The sequence below is a fragment of the Carassius carassius genome, chromosome 9 (assembly GCF_963082965.1).
Source record: "Carassius carassius chromosome 9, fCarCar2.1, whole genome shotgun sequence".
NCBI lineage: Eukaryota > Metazoa > Chordata > Actinopteri > Cypriniformes > Cyprinidae > Carassius > Carassius carassius.
Window position 1 is genome coordinate 11,880,978 of NC_081763.1, and position 25,200 is coordinate 11,906,177.

At 38.8% G+C, this 25,200-nt stretch overlaps 2 protein-coding genes across 3 annotated transcripts in view; both read right to left on the reverse strand.

The window, feature by feature from the left end:
- Positions 1-17,208, reverse strand: part of LOC132148954 (serine/threonine-protein kinase WNK4-like) — a 63,879-nt gene extending 46,671 nt beyond the window's left edge. The window contains exon 1 of one of the 2 annotated variants that reach the window (XM_059557772.1): positions 16,231-17,208. In XM_059557772.1, coding sequence (XP_059413755.1) covers positions 16,231-16,869 — 639 coding nt within the window. In that variant the 5' untranslated portion in view covers positions 16,870-17,208. The remainder of the gene's footprint in view (positions 1-16,230) is intronic. The other variant, XM_059557773.1, reaches the window with a different exon arrangement.
- A 4,536-nt stretch (positions 17,209-21,744) lies between these two features.
- Positions 21,745-23,176, reverse strand: LOC132148553 (cytochrome c oxidase assembly factor 3 homolog, mitochondrial). Its single transcript, XM_059557241.1, has 2 exons — positions 22,970-23,176; positions 21,745-22,002 (listed from the first exon to the last, which is right to left on the reverse strand). The coding sequence occupies exons 1-2, from the start codon at positions 23,142-23,144 to the stop codon at positions 21,896-21,898; spliced, it is 282 nt and encodes a 93-aa protein (XP_059413224.1). The 5' UTR covers positions 23,145-23,176; the 3' UTR covers positions 21,745-21,895.
- Positions 23,177-25,200: the final 2,024 nt, after the last annotated feature.

Below are 25,200 nucleotides of genomic sequence, written 5' to 3' on the forward strand. Positions count from 1 at the left end.
TGTACATCCACTTTGCAGTACCTGTAAAATGTTAATTATCTTACAAAAATAAGAGGGATCATACAAAATGTATGTTATTTTTTTACTGACCTGAATAAGATATTTCACATAAAAGACATTTACATATTGTCCACGAGAGAAAAAAAAATAGTTTAATTTATAAAAAATGAGCACATTCAAAATTTTACAAATGCTTGATACTTAATAATGTGTTGTTTCCTGCATGATCCAGAGCTGATATATGGATATATAGTTCATGAGTCCCTTGTTTGTCCTGAACAGTTAAACTCCCCGCTGCTCTTCAGAAAAATCCTTCAGGTCCCACACATTCTTTGGTTTTCCAGCATCTTTTGCATATTGAACCCTTTCCAACAATGATTTTGAGGTCCATGTTTTTACACTGAGGACAAGTGAAGGACTCATATGCAACTAACTTCACTATTGTTCCAGAAGTGAACACGATGCATGAACAGAATGTAGATTTAATGCATCTCAATGCATCTTGCGTCCTTCTGGAACTTCAGTGAGCATTTGGACTTTTGGTAATAGTTGCATGTAAGTCCCTCAGTCGTCATCAGCGTGAAAACATCTTTTGGCATGGGGACAGAAATGGGATACAAAATAAAAAGGTTTTTGCTCATAATTCTTTCTGACTAGATACTTAATCATCATTTGTTCACAGAGCTGACACTTCAAAGTTTACTGTTCAGGAATCAGAATTACTCAGACTGTTATGATAATAGAGATATATAAGCTCAAACATAAAAACAAAAATAAAAAATATTAAAAATATATTTTTTAAATGTATTAATACATTATTGATGTAGGATATGAGTTTAGGAACAAAGTGTAGCTAAAGCCACACGTCTACCAAAGCTTCAATTGAAATTTCATAATCCAATCTGTAAAACTGTGAATTTTATGAAATATTTTCTAAGGCCATGTCATGTGTATTTTTAGAGAAGGCTAATCTGATTGATTTATGGCACTTGTCATCTCTGTAAGATCTCACATGTAAACTCTCATATGTGCTCTATCTGTGTTTTTGGCTCTAAATAATTTCAAGAGTTACAAAGCCACCAAGCTGCAATCTCACTTCAGTCTCTGTATGCATTTAGCCCTTATTTATCAAAATTCTTACTATAAAAATACAACAAAACATTTTCTTACGACCTTACGTGAATTATTGTGACAGAAATGCATTATGAAGAACAAATGCTTTTAGTAGCATTAGAGCTAACGTTAGCATCAAGCTACATCAGACAATTTATGAAATTATTAGTACACTTTTACTCAAAACTCACTTTAAACTCCGATCAAGTGTTTTTAATAACTTCCTTTTGCGATCACGGGTGGAATTTGGTCGTTTACTGTTGTAAAAAATGCTGTTTATAACCTTTTACATCGCTGCACAAGTTAGCATTTCAGATGTACATTTTATATATTTTTTATAAAAATGTCCCAGATCTCAAGAAAATCTCATACCAAGCTTTACTATCGTAATCGCGGGTTTATTATTCAGATATTTCGTGTGTACAGAGGTGTATCAGTATTGTTATGGGCAGATAACAACAACCAGGAAGTGTACAGGAACCATGTGACACGATGTGGCGGTGTCCGGTTATGACACTCTAATGATTGACAAGCCGAAGGACCAATCAGAGTCTGTCTGACACACATCATGAGCACACAGCAGCACTGCCAGATAGTGATGGGAAGTTCGATTCTTTTCCGCGAACCGGTTCTTTCGGACGGTTCGATTCAATAAACCGGTTGAAAAAAACAGTTCACCGGTTCTTTTACGCTCAACGTAATGACGTCATTGGCGATGACGTAATGGCGTCACGACTATCAAAAATTCACATTTATAAAGTCAGTAATCATTACTTTAGTCAGTTAAAAACCTCATAATCATGAAAAGTTTACAATTAAGTTTTGCAACAACGCACCCAAATACAGTAAAAGCAATAATATGCATATGAGGATTTAAGTCTTGAAGATATAAAGTAAATAAATTAGGTGTCATCAGCGCAGAAACCACTATACATAAACCATTGCGATGTATTTGTCATTAAATGAACTTACGTTTCGCCAGAATGCCCCTTCATTCAAGCCCTCGGTTTACCCGCGCTCATAACATTAGCACAGAATCAGTTCAGAATCAAATACCAAAAGAATCAGTTCGGTTCAGACGCGCTGTGAGTCAGTCGGCTTCCCTCTGAATCACGCATGCGCAGTATCATCAGCTCCTCTGTTCTCAAAATGGACACGTCCGAAAGAAACGGTTTTGGTTCAGTGTACTGATGATCCGAAAACCGATGCAACCGGTTCTTGACTCGAGAACGAGAATCACTCTAACCGGCACGTGCTGCAGTGCTGCTCTACTCGTGTTCATGTTCTGTTTACTACAAACTCAATTTGTGAATGTGTCATCATTAACTATAAATACAGTACATATATTTCATAAATCATCCCTTATTCCTATTAAACATAGAGTCTTTAGAGTTCTTAATTATTGTCCAACTTCCCTGAAACCCCCTCTGGCCTATACATAATCTACAATATACAGATTAGAAACATTCATCTTAAAAAAAAAAAATTAATAATAATAATAATAATGTATATAGATCTTTTATCACACTTTCCGAAATACTTTACACGCATGCGCAGTAGCATCAATTCATCGGTTCTCAAATCGGACGCGTCCGAAAGAAACGGTTTTCGTTCAGTGTACTGGTGATCCGAAAACCGATGCAACCGGTTCTTGACTCGAGAACGAGAATCAGCTCATCGGTTCTCAAATCGGACGCATCCGACAGAAACGATTCTCAGTTCAGTGTACTGGTGATCCGAAAACCAATGCAACCGGCTCTTGACTCGAGAACGAGAACTGCTCCAGCAGAGGGCGTGTTCGTTCGTCATCTGGCTCGCCTCGGTGTTCATCTTGATCTTCAGTTCGGTCTACACAACAGTTCAGTCAGTGTCGGTTTGAGTAAATGAATTACCCCGGGATATTGGTTTATTCTGACTTGGTCTATAAATCCTTAATGACGCTGTTCAGTGAGTCTATGTGAACACAAATAAACCGCTGCTGACGTGACTGAATATGAAAGTGAAAGTGAAAGTGACATCCAGCCAAGTATGGTGACCCATACTCGGAATTTGTGCTCTGCATTTAACCCATCCGAAGTGCACACACACAGAGCAGTGATAACACACACACACTGTGAACACACACCCGAAGCAGTGGGCAGCCATTTATGCTGCGGCACCCGGGGAGCAGTTGGGGGTTCGATGCCTTGCTCGAGGGCACCTAAGTCGTGGTATTGAGGGTGGAGAGAGAACTGTACATGCACTCCCCCCACCTACAATTCCTGCCGGCCCGAGACTCGAACTCACAACCTTTCGATTGTGAGTCCGACTCTCTTAACCATTAGGCCACAACTTCCCCCATATGAATGAGTGGTAAATTTCTATTCAAAATGTGGCATAATACGGATTTATTATTTTGCACTCCTGACATAAATTACTAAATAACTGTCACTGCAACAATGTTTTATCAAAACATTGGTCAAATATCGAAGCTAGAGTCTATAAACTTTCCAAATCAAGTAATAGAGTGATGTTTAAAATGCTGTGAAAGTGAAACCATAATAAACTGGGGACATCACCGATCCTTGCACGCAAAGGGGTTAACATCATACAGTAATTGTTGGAAAGGGTTCAAATACGCAAAAGATGCTGGAAAACCAAATAATTTGAAAATAGCATACATTTTGTGATCTCTCTTATTTTGGTAAAACAAATAACATTTTGCAGATACTGTGTATGTAAAATTTTGACCACCACTGTAGCTATTTGTGTGTATATACATGTTCTATCTTGTCTTTTTTTGTCTGGTTTGTAAAGTATTCTTTAGAATAACATATGTGCTGCAGATTGGGCCAATTCATCTGTACTGTGAAGATAGCATGTTTTAGTATCCAAGTTTTTGCTGAAAAAAAAATGTACTTTATGACCCCAGCCAGGGGCGATTCTAGGGTCAGAGCTTTAGGGGTGCTGAGCACCCAATGAGCCCCAATGCCTCCACCCACCCTCTTTTCACACGAAAACAAAAAATATGTCTATTGAAAAATAACTTTATAATTTTAACATTGATTCAACTAACTCCAAAAAATTTTCTTTTTTTGAGACCTTTTCAAAACAACAGCTTAATTGTGAGAGTTCACACAGACAGCCCCCAGTAACAAACACAAAACCTTCTTCACTCAGCTGGTTTTCCTGACCGTTAACTCCATGTGCCTCCTTTTGTATCAACAGTCATCAGATTGGTTACATTAGATTCAACTTTATTGTCATTGAACAAAGTAACAGGTACGACAACAAAATGTAATTCATCTTCTGTAAATTATTTACAAATGGCCATCTCTAACATATCTGGATGCACGCCTGTCTGAACTTTCATAAACCAATATGTCATCAATAAATAATAATAAAAAACAAGCTTCATATCAAGAGTCATTTTAAATGTCTTTATTATTATTATTATTATTGGGCTTAGAAACTTTTTTAAATGACAAATTCCTTTCACAAGAGAAGCTTGTGAGTTTGAAATAAATAAATAAAAATAAAAGCAGGGGACCATTGACTTGATAAGTAATTTGATACAACAGCAGCGGGTTTGCATTATCTGTTACTTTAACTTAACTCTTTTCAGCAGAAAAAAAAAAACAAGACAGAGGTCATTATGGACTGTCCCTACTCTCTCACCTGAATCTGTATTTTTTCTTTTAAAGAATTGTCGTATGTCCATTGCTCACTGCCAGGCCACAGACACACACACAGACACACACACAGAGATAGAGAGAGAGAGAGAGAGAGAGAGAGAGAGAGAGAGTAATGCTAGGAGTTCAGGAGTTAAGCCTGGTTCAGGTTAAATCCTGTGTGTGATGAATGAATAAATACAGCAAAAGAAAAACATGAAACTTTATTTTATTGTCTAGTTTGATAGTCAGCCACAACTGAAAAATAACAGATATAAATCTAGGAATTAATAACAATTCTTTTAAAAAGCCACAGTGAGTGTTTTCAGTGATACGTCGTTTGTTTTCACTCAAAACGCCAGGGCTTCATGTTTCCATGACGACTGACGAGAAAAGACGCACGTGACGTCATGTTTACATGACTCCCGAGTATTAAATTAACGATAAACTTTAACAACAGATACACACGTACGCACTACACAGGTACGCAGTTTATTTGTCGCGCTTCTGTTTTTGTTTCACGCTCTAGCAGTTAATAAACAGAACTGCATGCGTCTTGCGGAAGAACATTGTAACCGGCGTTACTTCTCTCCGTTTATGACTATGGACGAGTCACCCAGGTCCTGTGCTACTCCACAGCGGCGTAAAATAGTCCGAAAATAAACACTTATTATAGATGTACCATAGATTATAGATGTATAGAACCACCATGGTGATTCAGGATACTGACTCCAGTATTCACCGATATGGTTTCGGAACTTAGTTGCATCACAACCGATCACAACACTACATCACGGGTTCTCACTCTGTGTGTGTTTCGCGCTGGATGACGGTCGTGCTGAGCGGTGCAGGTACAGAGGAGAAGTAGAAGAAAAGAGGATGACACCATTTGCTATGCGGGGATGTTTTCATTTTCCTCATTAACACCCACAAACTACGGAGTATGTGTAACACAGGTTAGAATTCAGCTATTTAAGAAACAGAAAGAAAATAATATAACTTTCAAATAATTATATTTCTAATAAAATACAGGATATATTTAAACAAAAAGCTTAATAACGTCATTGCAGTTTAAAATAATAAATTAATAAAATGACTAAATGCCTAATTAACATAATCACTCTGGACGGAGATTGCGCGTGACGTCATTGAGACGAGACGCGAAAGCAACGAGAGACACACACATTGCTGATCGCGAGAGGAAAAAGCTAAGATGAATTTGAGAACGTGATTGTCGATATTGCCGCTGATGATTGTTGATTGAGAACCCCTGTGAAATCCAATGTGGGTTAAAAGCATATGAACCCCGGATTTGGTCAGGTTTTTTTGGTGTGATTGGATCAAACCCTTCATACGATGAGATGGCGAGCCTCCCAACTGAATCTCTGTGAATTTGAGAAGTGCGGATGGAGTAAACCTGTGCGTTCCAATGGATTAGTGCTTCTACTGATCAGGTGGAATCCAGTTCATTGCATATATTCTGATCGGTAGGATCGGACTTTTCCTTAAGCGATCATTTTGCACCATTGACTGTTGAAACGAAGCTTTCATCTACACCAAGAGACTTTTGCACACACTAAAATATTTTTTCCACTTTGGATGACAAAGAAACATTCATTTATACACAGACTGAGAAGTTATTGACTTATATTGTTGGAATTATTTTCGAATTGTTTCAAATTGAACTATTGTGATATTATACTTTTATTATTTCAATGGTTTTAATTTGGGTTCATATTTTCTATGATCTTTTATATAAAGATAGAAAAACCCTAAATATAAGAAAAGCTCTTATTAAACTAACAGTTAGTAAAACTAAATATCTATAAACCAAAATAGAAACTAAACAACTGAAATATAAGTCGAAGACCTAGAAACAAATAGAAAGAAAAGCTAAACCTATTTAAATAGAGAGCAGAGCTCAAAGATAATAAAAAGAACAACAAGGGATTGAAAAGAACAATTATTTCATTTGTTTTATTTATTTTTCTTCTATTGTTGTTGTGGTTGTATTACATTTGTTTTTTTTATTATTACTTTTGCACTAACAAAATACATCTGAGTCATTTCCAGCTATTATCTGTGTCCTTGTGTGCCTTGATTACTTACCCTCCTGTAACGAACCTAGTCACTGGTCCAATATCAGGTGTCTAAAGTGACCTGTCCCTTAGTCAAGTAACTTTTTATGCTACAAAAGTGGCGAGCCAGCAGCCAGGAGTGGTATAGTTTGTAAATTTAAAAATTTTGAAGGGCACAAAAGAAAAAGAAAAATCAAACTAAGTGGTGCAAATAGAGTCAAAATGGAAGTTATTGAGCTTGAAAACATTGTAATTGAAAACTCGGTAATAATTAGTGGACTGACCGACACAGAAATTGACGAAGATCTAACTGACTTCCTAAACAAATATGGTCATATCCATAGACACCTTACCATAGACGATCCCAAATCGCCTTACCATAAAGAAGTCATCGTAGAGTATGGAAGTTGTTCTGCAATAGTAGCTCTCAAACCCCTGTTGCCCTACACTTTCAAGAGCCCACACGATGTTGCTTACCACATAAAGCTTCTATCAAATGTCTATACCTCAGCAGTAACTGAAAGTGCCACAACCCATTATTTTGCTGAATTGAAGAGGATAGCAAAGCTCAGTGGCAGAACTTTCGACGATCTCTTGAAAGAGCAGCTTCTTGCAAACGCGACTGATGTCGCTGACAATCCGGCTAATGCCAATGATCTTGAGTCATCTCAAATGACTGGTCACTCTTCCTCTGACATTCCGCTTCCAACCAAGCGAACTGAGCATTCAGATGAGAGACGAAACTCAGATACAGTCCAAAAAACTAGTACAGGAAGTTTTTCACCCACACTTGAGCCAAAAGATGTGAACCCACCTGAAGTCCAAAGGATGATCATTGAGCATATTTTGAAAAGTGATGGCGCTTCAACCTCTAATGCATCGATCAGGCTAAGAGTGTTCTCAGGCAAAGTTCCCCGACCTGTTGGCGAAGTTGATTATGACACCTGGCGGAACAGTGTAGAGTTAATTCTCCAAGATCCTTCACTGTCTGACTTACATCGTTCCAGAAAGATATTAGACAGCCTGCTGCCGCCAGAGTCAGAGATTGTTAAGCAGTTAGGTGCAAAAGCTTTACCTGCTGCTTACCTTGATGTCCTAGATTCTGCTTTTGACACCGTAGAAGATGGTGATGATCTATTTGCTAAGTTTCTGAACACGCTGCAGAATGCAGGGGAAAAACCTTCTTTGTACCTGCAACGATTGTACACCAACCTTCTCAGAGTGATGAAAAGAGGCGGTATTCCTGTTGATGAAGCTGACCGACAGCTCCTGAAACAATTCTGCCGGGGCTGTTGGGATGACACGCTAATAGCCAACCTTCAGCTTGAACATAAAAGGAACAAACCACCTCCATTTCCTGAGCTACTTCTGCAGTTGCGCAGTGAAGAAAACAAATACTTCACAAAAGAAAGTCGCATGAAGCAGCACTTAGGAGTGCAGAGACAAAGAGCCAGTTCCCATGTCGTCACTGCTAATCATCTTGATCTGAATCACAATGAAGTGTCAGAACATACAGAAGTTGCCGAATTAAAGAAACAAGTCGCTAAACTTCAGAGCCAGCTTGCTAAGCAGAAGAGCAAAACGACAAGACAAAGTGAATTGTCATCAAATGATGCTGTTCTTGAGCTAAAGCAGCAAGTTTCAGAGCTCCAGAGTCAGATGACAAAGCTCAGTGTACAAAAGAACTCTGAGTCGAAGAGCAATTCAAGTAAATCAAAGCAAACGCACACACAAGTTCGCAAAGACCCTCCTACAACTCACCATAAACAACCTCACAGGCCTAAGCCAGGCTATTGCTTCCGATGTGGCGAGGATGGACATGTTGTTTCAATTTGTGAAAATGACCCAAACCCGTCTCTTGTAACTGATAAGAGAAAGCAGTTGAAAGAACGTCAAGTCCTATGGGATAGTCAGTATGGTCCAAGTTCCTCAGAAACTTTAAACGCCGCCCAGCCCTGGTAGCGAGACGTACGAGGGCTGTCACTTGTCAGAATAGTCTCAAGAAACCAGTGAACATCAGCAACTTAAAGTCCCATGGTATAAACCGTCTAGTTGATCTACCCAAAGGATTAATTGGTACAAAATGCACTGCTCAAGTGAACATTGAGGGAAAACCTTGTTCTTGTCTACTTGACACAGGGTCACAAGTGACCACCATTTCCCATTCGTTTTATGAGCAGAATTTGCCTGGACTAAGCATAACTTCCCTAGATGACCTGCTGGAAATAGAAGCAGCCAATGGTCAAGCAGTACCCTACTTGGGGTTTGTTGAAGTAAAAATTGCATTCCCCAGAGACTTTCTTGGATCTGACGTTGAAGTGTCTACTCTTGCCCTGGTTATTCCAGAAACCGGAGGCACTGCTCAACCAAAGGTGCTAATAGGCACGAACACCTTGGATCTCGCATATGACAAACATCTTGAAAACGAATGATTCAGTCTGTCAAGCCGTCCCATTTGGTTACCGAGCTATAATCCAGACCATCGAGCACAGACGCCAACAGAAAGTAGACAGCAGCATAGGAATCGTTAGGCTTCCTGATGTTACCCCTACTGTTGTTCCTGCGGGTCAAAATGTTGTTCTTGAAGGAGTGGTGAGTGTAAAGGGACAAGTAGCTGAAAAATGGGCTGTGATGGAACCCCCTTCAAATTCACCTTTTCCAGGAGGATTGCTAGTTGCCAGTTGCTTACTCAACCTACCTCAGCATCCATTGCGTAAAGTTCCAGTGGTGTTGAAGAATGAGACAGAGCATGATATCATCATCCCTGGAAAAAGTGTGATTGCAGATATTCATGCACTGCAGAAAGTGATGTCGGACAATATTGTGCAAGCTGATTGTTCAGAGTCAAGTAGCCATGAAAAATCCACCAAAGAACTTTGCTTTGACTTCGGTGATTCCAGTTTGCCAGAAGAGTGGAAAAGAAGAATCACTCAGAAACTGCGCACCATGCCCGAGGTCTTTGCATTGCACGACATGGATGTTGGACAAACAAGCAAAGTGAAACACACAATCAAATTACACGACGAAACCCCCTTCAAGCACAAAGCAAGGCCGATCCATCCCAACGACCTTGAAGCTGTCCGCAGACATTTAGAGGAATTATTAGATGCTGGTATCATCCGTGAATCAGAGTCATCCTTCTCTTCCCCTATTGTTGTAGTAAGGAAGAAGAACGGCGATATAAGACTTTGCATCGACTACCGCAAGTTGAATACGCAGACCATCAAGGATGCATATGCCTTACCCAACCTGGAGGAAACCTTTTCAGCACTTCGAGGTTCAAAATGGTTCTCAGTGCTCGACCTCAAATCTGGGTATTACCAGATCGAACTAGAAGAGAAAGACAAACCCAAGACCGCTTTCGTTTGCCCATTAGGTTTTTGGGAGTTTAATAGGATGCCCCAAGGTATCACAAATGCTCCCAGCACATTCCAAAGGCTGATGGAGAAGTGCATGGGTGACATCAACCTCTCGGAAGTCCTAGTGTTCTTGGACGATTTGATTGTCTTCTCAGATACCCTAGAAGAGCATGAAAGACGTCTTCTTCATGTTTTAGGACGTTTGAGGGATTATGGATTAAAGCTTTCGTTGGAGAAGTGCAAGTTTTTCCAGACGTCAGTAAAATATCTCGGTCACATAGTCTCAGAAAACGGTGTGGAGACGGATCCCCAGAAAATAGAAGTCATCAAGACCTGGCCAAGTCCGAAGAACTTGAAAGAGTTGCGTTCCTTCCTGGGTTTCTCTGGTTATTACCGCCGATTTATTAAGGATTATGCAAACATCGTCAAGCCATTAAATGAACTTACCGTGGGATATCCTCCGCTTCAGAAAAGTTGCAGGACGAAAAGTAAGGAAAGGACTTACCTTGACCCCAAAGAACTTTTCGGAGGGCGATGGACAGCTGACTGTCAACAAGCATTCAAAACGCTCATCTCAAAACTTACCGAAGCACCAGTGTTAGGATTCGCAGATCCTGGGTTGCCGTATGTGTTACACACAGACGCAAGTACCACCGGACTAGGTGCAGCGCTCTATCAGGAGCAAGAGGGAGTGCTACGAGTAATTGCATACGCCAGTCGAGGGTTGTCAAGAAGTGAAGCCCGGTATCCTGCTCACAAGCTGGAATTCCTAGCCTTGAAGTGGGCAGTGACTGAAAAGTTTTGCGATTACCTCTATGGAAACACTTTCAAGGTGATCACAGATAGCAACCCCCTTACTTATGTTTTAACTTCAGCCAAGTTGGATGCAACAAGCTATAGGTGGTTGTCTGCTTTGTCTACCTTTTCCTTTACTCTCCAGTATCGACCTGGAAAGAACAATCTGGATGCGGATGCACTTTCGAGACGACCCCATGGTGATCTGGTAAATGATCCTACATCTCAAAAGGAACAAGATCGAATACGGCAGTTTACTTTGTACCATTCACCTGAAACGGCCAATTCCATCTCAGTTTCCATGGATGCAATCCAAGCAGTCTGTGAAAAACACTCCTTACATCAAGCAGGTGGCAGTAATGGTATCACTCTCGTTGAATCACTTTCCATGAGTCCAGATGCAATTCCTGAGGATTACGAGCAAATGGAAGGATCTTCTGTTGTTCCCTGCATGTCGGAAAAGGAATTGAAAGAAAAGCAGAGAAATGATCCAGCCATGCGGGAAATAATCATTCAGTTGGAATCAGGATGTACTGTCTTACCTGTACTTAGACATGAGCTTCCAGAACTTCCTTTTCTGTTGAGAGAATGGAGAAGACTTGAGTTAAAAGATAGTATTCTCTATCGTAAAAGAGCCCATGGAGACTGTACAACTTACCAGCTTGTTCTACCACTTGACTTAAGAGCCATGATCATGGAGAGTCTACACGATAATATGGGTCACATGGGAATAGAACGGACCCTTGATCTCATCCGGTCCCGATTCTATTGGCCCAGAATGGCCATGGATGTCGAAAATAAAGTCAAGACCTGTAATCGCTGTGTGTGTAGAAAGACCTTACTGGAAAGAGCTGCACCTCTAGTGAACATCCAAGTCACCCGGCCACTAGAGTTAGTGTGCATGGACTTTTTGTCATTGGAGCCTGACCGTAGCAACACCAAAGATATCTTGGTGATAACAGACTTCTTCACCAAGTATGCGGTCGCAGTTCCCACCCCAAACCAAAAAGCCAGAACTGTCGCAAAGAGTCTGTGGGAGAATTTTATAGTTCACTATGGTGTGCCTGAAAAGCTCCACAGCGACCAAGGACGTGACTTTGAGTCCAGGACAATCAAAGAACTTTGTGACATTGCTGGTATCAGGAAGGTTAGAACTACACCGTGCCATCCTAGAGGGAACCCGGTCGAGCGTTTCAACCGCACGCTGCTAGGAATGCTCGGTACCTTGAAAACTAAAGAGAAAACCCGATGGAAAGACTTTGTTAAACCACTTGTACATGCCTACAATTGTACAAAGCATGAAACAACAGGATTCACACCGTACGAGCTGATGTTCGGACGACAGCCAAGATTGCCAGTTGACTTGATTTTCAACACTACAGTGAGTCAAGACAATCCTAAGTTCCATTCACAGTATGTGCAATCACTGAAAACTCATCTTCAAGAGAGCTACAAATTAGCTCAGAAGAATGCAGCCAAATCTGCAGAGAGAAACAAAATCCGTTTCGACCGTAAAGTAACAGAGTCATCTCTCGAGGAAGGTGACCGTGTCCTGGTCAAAAATGTGAGAGTACGCGGAAAACACAAATTAGCTGACAGATGGGATCCCGTGGTACACATTGTAGTGAGTCGTGCTGGTGAATTACCTGTCTATACAGTGAAGCCTGAAAGACAAGATGGTCCCTTACGGACATTACACAGAGATTTGTTGTTACCTTGTGGATTCTTATCTCCGCTGATGGAGGATGACACTGATGTAACAAAACCTCAGAGAAAACGAGTAACCAGACAAAACAGAGATGAGGAAACTGATGAATGTCAGGAAAACTATCAAAGTTCTGATGAAGATGACTATGTACCCCAATTCTCTGAAGTTCCAGCCGTCCCTACACAAAGGGTCATCAGAGAGTACAATGTGGTCAGAGAACCTAAAGTTGTTTCTTCTAACTCTGATGCTGAAATTCAATCATCTGTTCCAAGTCATGGTACAGAGACTGTGAATGCAAAAAACATACCCAGAAGAGATGATTCATCCGAAATGGAACGCTTACCTGATATGCAGTACTTACCTGAAACCCAGTCTTCATCCTGTGGGACAGGACCTGTAAAGGAAAACCTGAAAGAAAGAAGCCACTTACCTCAAGTAGAGCAGCAATCACTGGATGTACCTGATGGAAACGAGAAGGACAATGACACACAAGCTGTTGAAGTTGAGGAAAGTGTACCTGATGTTCCATTGAGGAGAAGGAGAACAGAATCAGCTGAATCTGCTGAACTTACTGAACCTGGGGAAGAAACAGATCAAAGTACAAGTGAGGATGAAATTCAGTTAAGAAGGTCCAAAAGAGTGAAGCAGAAGTCAAAAAGACTGACTTACCCGGAAATGGGAAACCCAATGATATCCATTATCCAATCCCTGCTTCAAGGACTGAACACTGCTTTTGTAGAAACACTTGCAGAACATCCCAAACCAGTTAGACACCCCAAGCTCTAAAGTCTTAGGTTTTAGCTATGCCAAGGGACTTGCATAGATTTAAGAGGGGAGGGTGTAACACAGGTTAGAATTCAGCTATTTAAGAAACAGAAAGAAAATAATATAACTTTCAAATAATTATATTTCTAATAAAATACAGGATATATTTAAACAAAAAGCTTAATAACGTCATTGCAGTTTAAAATAATAAATTAATAAAATGACTAAATGCCTAATTAACATAATCACTCTGGACGGAGATTGCGCGTGACGTCATTGAGACGAGACGCGAAAGCAACGAGAGACACACACATTGCTGATCGCGAGAGGAAAAAGCTAAGATGAATCTGAGAACGTGATTGTCGATATTGCCGCTGATGATTGTTGATTGAGAACCCCTGTGAAATCCAATGTGGGTTAAAAGCATATGAACCCCGGATTTGGTCAGGTTTTTTTGGTGTGATTGGATCAAACCCTTCATACGATGAGATGGCGAGCCTCCCAACTGAATCTCTGTGAATTTGAGAAGTGCGGATGGAGTAAACCTGTGCGTTCCAATGGATTAGTGCTTCTACTGATCAGGTGGAATCCAGTTCATTGCATATATTCTGATCGGTAGGATCGGACTTTTCCTTAAGCGATCATTTTGCACCATTGACTGTTGAAACGAAGCTTTCATCTACACCAAGAGACTTTTGCACACACTAAAATATTTTTTCCACTTTGGATGACAAAGAAACATTCATTTATACACAGACTGAGAAGTTATTGACTTATATTGTTGGAATTATTTTCGAATTGTTTCAAATTGAACTATTGTGATATTATACTTTTATTATTTCAATGGTTTTAATTTGGGTTCATATTTTCTATGATCTTTTATATAAAGATAGAAAAACCCTAAATATAAGAAAAGCTCTTATTAAACTAACAGTTAGTAAAACTAAATATCTATAAACCAAAATAGAAACTAAACAACTGAAATATAAGTCGAAGACCTAGAAACAAATAGAAAGAAAAGCTAAACCTATTTAAATAGAGAGCAGAGCTCAAAGATAATAAAAAGAACAACAAGGGATTGAAAAGAACAATTATTTCATTTGTTTTATTTATTTTTCTTCTATTGTTGTTGTGGTTGTATTACATTTGTTTTTTTTATTATTACTTTTGCACTAACAAAATACATCTGAGTCATTTCCAGCTATTATCTGTGTCCTTGTGTGCCTTGATTACTTACCCTCCTGTAACGAACCTAGTCACTGGTCCAATATCAGGTGTCTAAAGTGACCTGTCCCTTAGTCAAGTAACTTTTTATGCTACATATGTTTTGGACATTATTTGACCGTGTAAAAGACGAACAAAACTTTTAGAATAACAACATTTCTCACTCCAAGTTTTAGGGGTGCTGAGCTCCTTTTTAGGGGTGCTTCAGCACCCCTAAAAAGGGGCTAGCCTCGCCCATGACCCCAGCAACTTGCCTGGTAATACAGCATGTGACACCTTGCATATTGCACTATAAGGACACCTGGGAGAAGGTCCAGTGCCCAATACTCAGGTTACCTGCGATGGTAGATATAACAGCCAACACAGCTTTAAGCACTGGAGAAGAAACTTCCTAATGCACAGTGAAGAATTCCAGATTTTGGATTCAGTGTACAAAAAAATATCAGAACACATCTATACATATACCTAAAATGAAAGATATATCAGACTGTCTACATTCCATTCCTTTCAATCAAGATTGATTTGTAAAGTTAAAAATAACAGATCCAGCAGATTTCATCCACATGATTTTATCCAGCGCTGTGCTTCTCATACTACACTAATGAGCTACCAGAGGTGATGGACCCCTTCACATATCCTAAAAATCACTGAAACCATGGGTTTGAATGGCTCGTTTAATCCAAATTTAGAATCTGAACTAACCGTATTACAAACCATGTTTGACAAACTACACTAAGCTATCAAACTAGATGAACGTTCAAACTTTCTTAAAAAAACATAACTGTCTGAGGTGAAAATAAAAATAGGTTAACCCATCTATATTCAACATTAAAACTTCAACATGATGTAACCTTGAGCTAGCCATTTCTGTCTTACGCCTCGCACATTAATCAACCTATTGACACTCCACATGATGAGATCTTGCCTCTTTGGATGAGATAATGCATTTTCAGTATGTCATCTGTATAGCAAAATAAAAATGTGACTTATTAGAAATCCACTACCTTGATCGTACTGTAATGTCACATGCTGATGAAAACTGATTTACAAAGTAAGCTAACACATGACATCAGTGTCACTCTCATTTCCATTAAAGAACAGATGCATCCGATTACTAACCGTGCAAAGATAACAAATACCTTGGTCCATTCATCATAGGGTTGAGTTTAGACATCATCCGGGTGCAGTCATTGTATGACATAAAGACTATCTAAATGCTATCATAACTTACTCTTGTTATTTAAATTACACCCTTTCTCATAACCCTTTCCTCATTATCATAAGATTGTGACCATACCGAACCCTTCCTAAAACACTTGCTGGTCCTAACTGCATGTCTGACCTGGTGACCCAATAAATGATTCAAATCACATCTATGAACTACTAAATACATTTACTGATAATAAAATAATTACTGCTTGAACAATTCGACAGTTAACTGAGTAGGGTCACCATCTCGATGAGAGCATCAACCGACCGTGTCTAGACTGACCGAGAAGTTGATCACCATGAAAGTAACTGAACTTTAACCTCCTTACCTGCAGTTCACACCATGCAACCTCAACTGTGGTCTCTGTATCCAGTCCTTTGTAGACTGTCTTAAAGGACCCCCTTCCGATCTCAATGTTGAATTTCAGAAATCTTCCATCAGGTGAGGTCGCCACAGCTTTAGTCTCAACCTCGTCCTTTTCCTCCTGCGCGCGTTTACTCTCAAACAGAGCTCGTGACAAAACAGCATTCTTCTCGGTGCTTTCATCGTCGGAGTCCGAGCTGGCGTCAGCCTCCTGCGCGCTGGGCTCCTCGGTGGCGCAGGTGTCAGCTGGCCGCGGGTCCGAGTCTCGCGTCTCAGGTGGAGAGCTGGAGACAGGTGACATTGGAGGAGAAGAGACCGTCTTTTTCTCCTCGTTGGTACTTTCCGATAAAATATTGTCGGCTGACCACGAAAGAGTTTTTGTCAGAGGTGCGATGCTCTGCTGGGGCGCAACGTCCATGGTGTGGAGTTTGTTAAACCTGTAGGCATTTCTCCTGGAGTTTGCCGAGTGTCTCCTTCGTCTCGGCGGCAGGCGCGCGGGGAAGAACGAGTCCGCGTCAAAACCCGCAGGCAACTTCGGGAAGCCAAGACTAGCCCTGTCAATATCAGCCTGTGACATTCTAGTAGATATCTTTGTACTCAACATTAAAACTGCAGCGCGTAATACAGTGCATTACATGTCTTTGCGTTCCAGAATGTCTCCATAACAACTGTGCGTTTACATTTAGCCCCAAAATTCACTCCAAACCATAACAACAGTTCAAGAACGAACTTCTCGCCACTGTAAAGTAAATGCGAAAGCAAGTTAACGTTCTATCGAAATATTACGCATGCAATCAACTGTAGGTTAATAATTCGGTTATTTGAATAATTAGAATATCACGGCGTGACGTTCGAGCGCGTCCTGCCTTCGCTCTCCAAACGCAAGTGTAGTGTTTACTGTTTAGTGCGTTCCTCTGCGGCTCTGGTGGCTCCTCCCTGTGGAAAAAAAAAACACCTTAGTAATTGTGAGGGACCACTAACAGTCAAGCTCCAATGCCATAAATGCAGTCTCTCACGTCTCAGATAGATTACAGCTGTCTATTATGGCAAGCTGATGAGACATTTATTCTTTAAAATGTTATTATTGTTTTAATTCATAACTGTTTTTTTTTAAAACGAGTAATTCTAATAATGACAAGTATCTTTCACTAGGTTCACTGGATATTAGGGCTTGTTGTCAAAGTGACTCTATCTATCTATCTATATATATATCTATATATATATATGTGTGTGTGTGCATATATATAGAGAGAGAAAGAGAGATTTTTTTTAACAGATACTCACAGAATGTAGTACAAAAGTTCGATGCTTGTATCAAAGGAATAAGTACTAGTATGTATTATATATATATATATATATATATATATAATAAAAATATATAATAAAATAAATATATATATATATATATATATATAAAATACATACTAGTACTAGTAATAAAAAAAAATCTCTCTCTCTCTCTCTCTCTCTCTCTCTATATATATATATATATATATGTATGTATGTATGCATATATATTATGGTAATATAATTTATTACTATTGAGAATGAAAAAGTTAAAAAAGTTAAGAATAGAAAATATTTATATGCTATAATGTAATTAATAATTTCTAGTGAGCTTAGAATATCAGAATTAGTAGTAGCTAATCCAAAATTAAAGCAGAAATAAAAATTCTATCAAGATCAAGATTTTAGTTTTAAGGATGTGTAAGCTGCTTGCCACATGCTATTGCATAAGTTACTTTGGGTTTGTCTTTTGCAAGATCATTACAGTCAATACGTTCAACTCAGTGCAGGGAACCCCAGATCTTTGAAATCATGGATCAGTGAAGTCAAGAAATGACTGCTTCATGTAAGTTCAAAAGGCAAGTATCAAAACCTCCCCCATTCTGATTGATTAGTCAGAACCCTTAATGACATTCATGTTATTAGTCAAGCTTCAGACTGTCATTCTGCACTGAGAATGATTCAATTCTGCTGTATTCCATTAGTTTGACGCACATGCAAGAATATAACTACATATTTAGGATAGACGGGACTAAAATAATTTAAGAATCAGTATACAAACCTATCAGTCATCCACTAATCTAAATATTGGGTAGGACACACCCCCGCCCCCTCAAAGTGGTCATGACCCCACCATCATGTTACAGTAAGTAGCTAGTACATTACAGAAACTAATAATAACAGATCAGCTGATGAGCAGTATCAGTTGCATAAACATACAGTAGATATCAGACGTAATTAAATCCTCTTCACAGCACGTTGATATAAACTCAGATATGTGCCACACATCAGCATCAGTCTAGCTTAGACATAAACATGACTGCCTTACAATACAACATAGTACATGACAAATGTTTATAATGTGTTTATGTGACGTGACTATTATCCTGTTCACATAGAGCATGCATGCATCACTGAGCAATACAGATAAACTGCCTGGTTTATTCTTTACTTTGACTGCTGACAATCACTGAAACTCAGACGTTTCACAGACAGTGGCTGTTTGGAACAGCCTCTGTCTCGTTCACTGTCAGTGTCTTTATTATGGCTTCGCTTCCTAGCAATGAGCTGATGCCCAATTAAAGGACATGGACTAATTGTGATCGCAGACAAACATCATTTGAGGGTCTAGTCGCTCAAGGCCATTTGTTTTCAACTGCATGTGTTTAAAATAGTGTTTCTATTGGCTTAAATACTGTATAAGGATAAATTCTGAATTGCCATGTTCTATCAGTGGGCCACTGAGGAGGTTTTATCCACAGCAGCAGGTGACTTAACAGTGTTTAAGGTTGTATTTTAGACAACAGTGATCACAGGAGCGTTTAACACTCAGGGGCAATAGAACAGGGATAAATTCTGGCATACCTTTTTCATTCTCAACCTGTATTCAAACACTGGACCCCATAGACGTTCAAAGCATGCTTAAAAAAATAGAAATATGTAATTTGGATTCCACTATGAAGGAAACAAAATCATCAGGTTTGAAAATGAGGTGAATAACACAAGGGTGAATAAATGATGATAATTGTTTTCCTTTTGGGTGTATTAGCTCTTTACATCAGTTATCAGGCTAGTCTGTAAACTAAATGATGCACTTAAATTTTGATCAGAACAACAAGCGCACTGGAGGCTGTTTGTGTACCGTTTCCTGACAGAGTTATTTTCACTGAAGGAATATTTCACCCAAAAATTTACATTTTCAGACAATGCACTCATTTTCAGGCCATCCAAGATGTAGATGAGTTTGTTTGTTCATCTGAACAGATCTGGAGAAATTTAGCATTAAATCACTTGCTCACCTATGGATCATCTGCAGTGAATGGGTGCCGTCAGAATGAGAGTCAAAAATAAAAACATGACAACAATCCACAGGTAACCCACTCCACTCTATCACTTAACATCTAGTGAAGTGAAAAGCTGTTTGTATGAAACAAATTCATCAAGGCATTTTAACTTTAAACATCTCTTCTGGCCAAGATACTAGTACATAATGCATAATAATGATTCCTCCAGTGAAAAAGTCATTCTCTATTCACACTTGTAGACCGTACTTGATCTGTGCACATTTCTTTCACGATTCAGACGAGATACTCACTAAAAAAAATCATATAATGGATAGAGGGCTCATATTTTAGCCAGAAGTTAAAAGTGTCTTTTATTACAAACTTGCAGCTTTTTGCATCACAAGATGCTATTTGATGGACTGGAGTGGTGTGGATTACTTGTGGATTATTGTGATGTTTTTATCAGCTGTTTGGACTCTCATTCTGACGAAACAAATTAAATTAGAACAAAAATAACAAACAATACAAAAAAACAATAAAACTGCTATAACTACATTTAAAATGAGCTTTTATGGAGCAGATATTTCAGACTCTTGAGCGTGATACAGCAAGGCTAGTGACTGAGGCTCTGAACAGCTCCACGTGACATAAACTCAAAAGAAGGACTTGTGTGTGTGTGTACACTTATCAGTATGAACACATTGCTGATCCATGAGCAGCTGGGCCTCTCTGCCTCCAGTCTGTACTAATCACCTCCACCCTGTTTTGCTGAATCATATTTCATATTAAGAACAGCTTGCTGGATTGAGAAACAAAATATAATCATGCAACAGAAGCGGGTCATGTGACAGAGTTGATGATGTTATTCTCACGAAATAGTGATGGCCCCCATCAGCTTTCTGCCCTCCCTATTTATCTCTGTACTCGGTCTGTGTGAGGGGCATATGTTCAGAACCAGGTAGGTTCTTTAGAAGAGTAACAAGCTTCCAGCAAACAAATAAACACTGGGGATAGTTTAGCTCCTTACAGGAGTCATCCTCACTCTAAAACTAACTCTGCATTTAAATGAATATTCTTGGTTCAATACAAGTAAAGATCAATCATTACCTCACAAAAAAAAAAAAAAAAAAATCCAGTTGCCCCTTCTTTTATTTATACTAATAATAATGTTATTAATATTAATTATTTATTGCTATGCTAGCATCAGTAATTATACTCAAAATATAAATAAAATAACATAATATACAATTAAACTTCTTAAAAATTTAAATAACTAGATACAATCTTCCAGTGTAATATTTGATAGAAATTCTAAACTTTTCCTAAGTAAAAATATAAAAATAAAATTATAATGGAGAAATATACATTACATACATATTTATATAAATTATTGTTTCTTGTGTGTATATATATATATATGTAACAAATTAGCTATAAATTTGTTAAAATTGTTGTTTTGTGGCATTACAGGGTTTGCATGATTGCATCATCATGACAACAAAATTGTAACTTTGCACAAAAAGATAACAGGTATTTTTTTTTCTTAAAAAAAAATACAATCATGTAACAAGCATGATTCATATTGTTTATGCCTTGTTAAAATGCTGTTTTAATAGTAAAACCACGTTTCTAGATCGGCCCCCATTCACTTCCATTCTAAGTGCCTCACTGTATCCCAGATTTTCTTTGAAGATAAGCTATGGGATAAGCTTTTGCAGACAGATTTAAAAACAGTATGTACACATTTTCATTATGACATGATCAGTGGGTGACATTAGTTATGATATTCTCCAGATTTCTCTGAAAATCCAGCCTTCTATATCGCTAGTCAGTTTTTTTCCTGAGGGACCAGAAATATACAGTGTGTCCTGTTAGCTTCTCAAGCTGTCCCTGTATACTGTACAAACAAACGAGCTTCTATCGCCTCTTACTAATGTGACTGCACATACTGACATCTAGTGGAACACACTAGAACAATATAAAATGGACAGTTCTGTAATGGGACTAGATGACTAAGTTGGAAATAATAGCCAATATGTACACAAAACCTATCAAATTCTAACTTAATTTTTATTTTAACTTAAAGTCACAGGAACTAACATTAAAAAGGCAGCCAATTAATAATTAAAATAAATAAATATATACTAAAATCATTCCTTAGTTAAAAAAAAAAAATTAACAATAAAACGCAACAGTTAACAAGTTTATTTGGACATCTTGCTTTGCACCACATCATGTGGCCACAGGAAAATATGTTCATTGATACTGAATGCAAGAGTTCCACAGTCCCAAACATCAAGACAACATTGTAAAGATGACATCACTGAGACACAGGAGCGTCTAAGAGTTGGCCCCTGTCCGAGGCCCTTTGATGACGAAGCTCTTTGCTTCATCGTCAATCTCATCCATGATTTTCTCCTGCCTGACTGAGAGAATGGTGTAGCTGACTGATGGAGGGATACAAGGGTTAAGGCCATTACATCACACAACTAGAGTTATAATGACTTATTAATAATTGGCTTGATTGATTTGTAAATGTTAATAGTAGGTGGGTGGGTATTCTTTCATAAAATTGTAATCATGCCATTTTGGTATAGCCTGAACAAACTTATGTATATCCCTATTCACCTAAAAAAAACCTGCTAATAACATTTCACAGAAACACAAAGTTCATGATGCTAAGATGTTTTTAGACGGACAGACGGACGGACGGACAGACAGACAGACAGACAGACAGACAGACAGACAGACAGACAGACAGACAGACAGACAGACAGACAGACAGACAGACAGACAGACAGACAGACAGACAGACAGACAGACAGACAGACAGACAGACAGACAGACAGACAGACAGACAGACAGACAGACAGACAGACAGACAGACAGACAGACAGACAGACAGACAGACAGACAGACAGACAGACAGACAGACAGACAGACAGACAGACAGACAGACAGACAGACAGACAGACAGACAGACAGACAGACAGACAGACAGACAGACAGACAGACAGACAGACAGACAGACAGACAGACAGACAGACAGACAGACAGACAGACAGACAGACAGACAGACAGACAGACAGACAGACAGACAGACAGACAGACAGACAGACAGACAGACAGACAGACAGACAGACAGACAGACAGACAGACAGACAGACAGACAGACAGACAGACAGACAGACAGACAGACAGACAGACAGACAGACAGACAGACAGACAGACAGACAGACAGACAGACAGACAGACAGACAGACAGACAGACAGACAGACAGACAGACAGATAGATAGATAGATAGATAGATAGATAGATAGATAGATAGATAGATAGATAGATAGATAGATAGATAGATAGATAGATAAACCAGCTGAGGCTGAGCTGTCATGTTATGAAACTATGAAGGATACATAGGCCCACCACAAAGGCTCCGATGGTCAGGCCGGTGATTAAATTCCGGCTCCGCAGTTGTTTTGAGTTCCTCTTCCAGTATTCCAGTTCCTGCTGTCTTTTAAGGAGCTGTTTCTGAGCAGGTGTAAGAGGTTTCGGCGCAGTTGAGAACGCGTCCGGAGTCTTCCCCTCCATGTTTGTCTCGTGTTCTGTGACGTTTTTCGCTCCACCAATCAAATCTTCTTCTTCTTCTTTTGGTTTTATGGCGGGTTGCGAACCAACTTCAAAGGTGCATACCGCCACCTACTGTGATGGAGTGTGAAAAGAATGAACTAATTTCTATATCCTATAATATAACCCACACTTCTTGATGAATTTTATGACTACATTTATCTGTTTCCTTGAATTTGAACTATCATTTAATATATTAGTTATATTGACTTCCCGGCAACCTACTGCTTGAAGATCTTCCTTAAGAATCCTCCTTTCTTCTTCATATGCTTTACATTCCTTAAAAACATGTTCTACCGTCTCATCTACCAAACAAACCTCACATAAACCTTTGTTGTGCTTCCCTATAATGTGTAAAGTGTAATTTAAATTAGAATGTCCTGTTCGTAAATGTGTAAAAATAATTTGTTCTCTTCTACTTAAATCGAGACTTATTTTGCTTTTCTTTACCGTTTTTTGATTCCTATAAAAATACCGCCCCTTATGACATGTATCCCAATCTGTCTGCCATTTCCTATTGCACGCTTCTAAAATTAACTGTTTACCTTCTGATCTACTGAGTGATATGTTTATATTTGGTTCTTCCATTTTTAATGATTCTCATGTCAGTTTTGGCAAACCAGCGTAAAGGTGCATTACCGCCACCTGCTGATCTGGAGTCTGAAGTGCGCATAGATTTGGAAGACAGACAACCCCCCCCCCAAAAAAAATGTAATAATAAAATTAATTAATTAAAATAAAAAAAATTAAAAAAAAAATCTTAAATTCTACATAGTGTTCCTGTGTTTTTCAGGTATTTAAACAGAATTTCATGCACTGCCGATTGCCTTGAACCATTTCCTAACAATGTAGGCTATTTAAAGAAATATGATCAACTCCCAGCCATCCTAATTCTTGAATTAATTGAAATCGCTCTCTTTCATATGCAGAACATTCAATAAGAAATGCTTCACTGTTTCTAACTCTCCACATTTATCACACTTTCCAGATTCATGCTTACCTATCTTATACAGACCTTGATTCAATGCTGTATGTCCAATTCCCAGTCTTGAAAGAATGACATCTTTCTTTCTATTTCCGTATCTTTTCCTCTCCTTTCCAACACTCTCCTGAATCTGGAATAGGTGTCTTCCTTTAGACCCACTATTCCATTTTTTATTTGCTTCTAATGTAATCAGTCTCTTGAATTCAGCTTTACTTAATGCTATCTTAATTTATATTTGTGGATGTTTTAATGCTTTCTTTGCTAGCAAGTCTACTTCCTCATTTCCATCCACACCCACATGTGCAGGCACCCAGAGGAATGTAACCTCAATCCTTAATTGTCTTATTCTATACAAACTTTGTAACACTTCTAATACTAAGTCTTGCCGAGCTTCAGATTTACCACTTAATAGACTTGAGCGCGCAGCCATTGAATCCATACATATCACTGTTCTTGCTGGCTGAACTTCTTCAATCCACTGTAGCGCTAGGATGATAGCTAACAATTCAGTAGTAAAAACTGACACATAGTCTGATAATCTTTTTGCCATTTTTATTTTAAAAGTAGGAATATATACTGCAGCTGCTGTACTTCCAGACTCTGGCTCCTTAGACCCACACAGAATAATACTCTTGAATTATATATTGTTGTACCACTACTTCAGTTGGCAAGTTCATCTCCTGTTTTTTTATTACTTTGTGAATTTGTAAGTTTCTTAGTGGCATAGGGAACAACCAAGGGGAAATTGCTGGAATAGCAACAGAAGGAGCAATATCATGGTCTTTCATCTTCAAACTATTTACCTCCTTCCTTACTACCCAGCCAAAGCTTGTTATTTCTTTGTATGCATATTCCCAACAATCTTTCAGAAGTAGTCTAACTGGGTGGCTTTCACCAATCAAATCATCCATACGCGGACACGTCATGCCTCGATGCGAACAACCAGGAGGTGTCGCTCAAACACCGAGGAATATTTTACTTTTCTTTCTGTATATATGACAGTTATTAAATTTAATTGAAATTCACAATTTATTA

Bases quoted from the DNA above. Each gene is read 5' to 3' on its own strand.
- LOC132148553 (XM_059557241.1), bottom strand. From the start codon at position 23,144: ATGGAGGGGAAGACTCCGGACGCGTTCTCAACTGCGCCGAAACCTCTT. The intron at 22,003-22,969 runs GTATCCTTCATA...TCCCTCCATCAG, and splicing joins AGCCTTTGTGGTGGGCCTAT to TCAGCTACACCATTCTCTCA.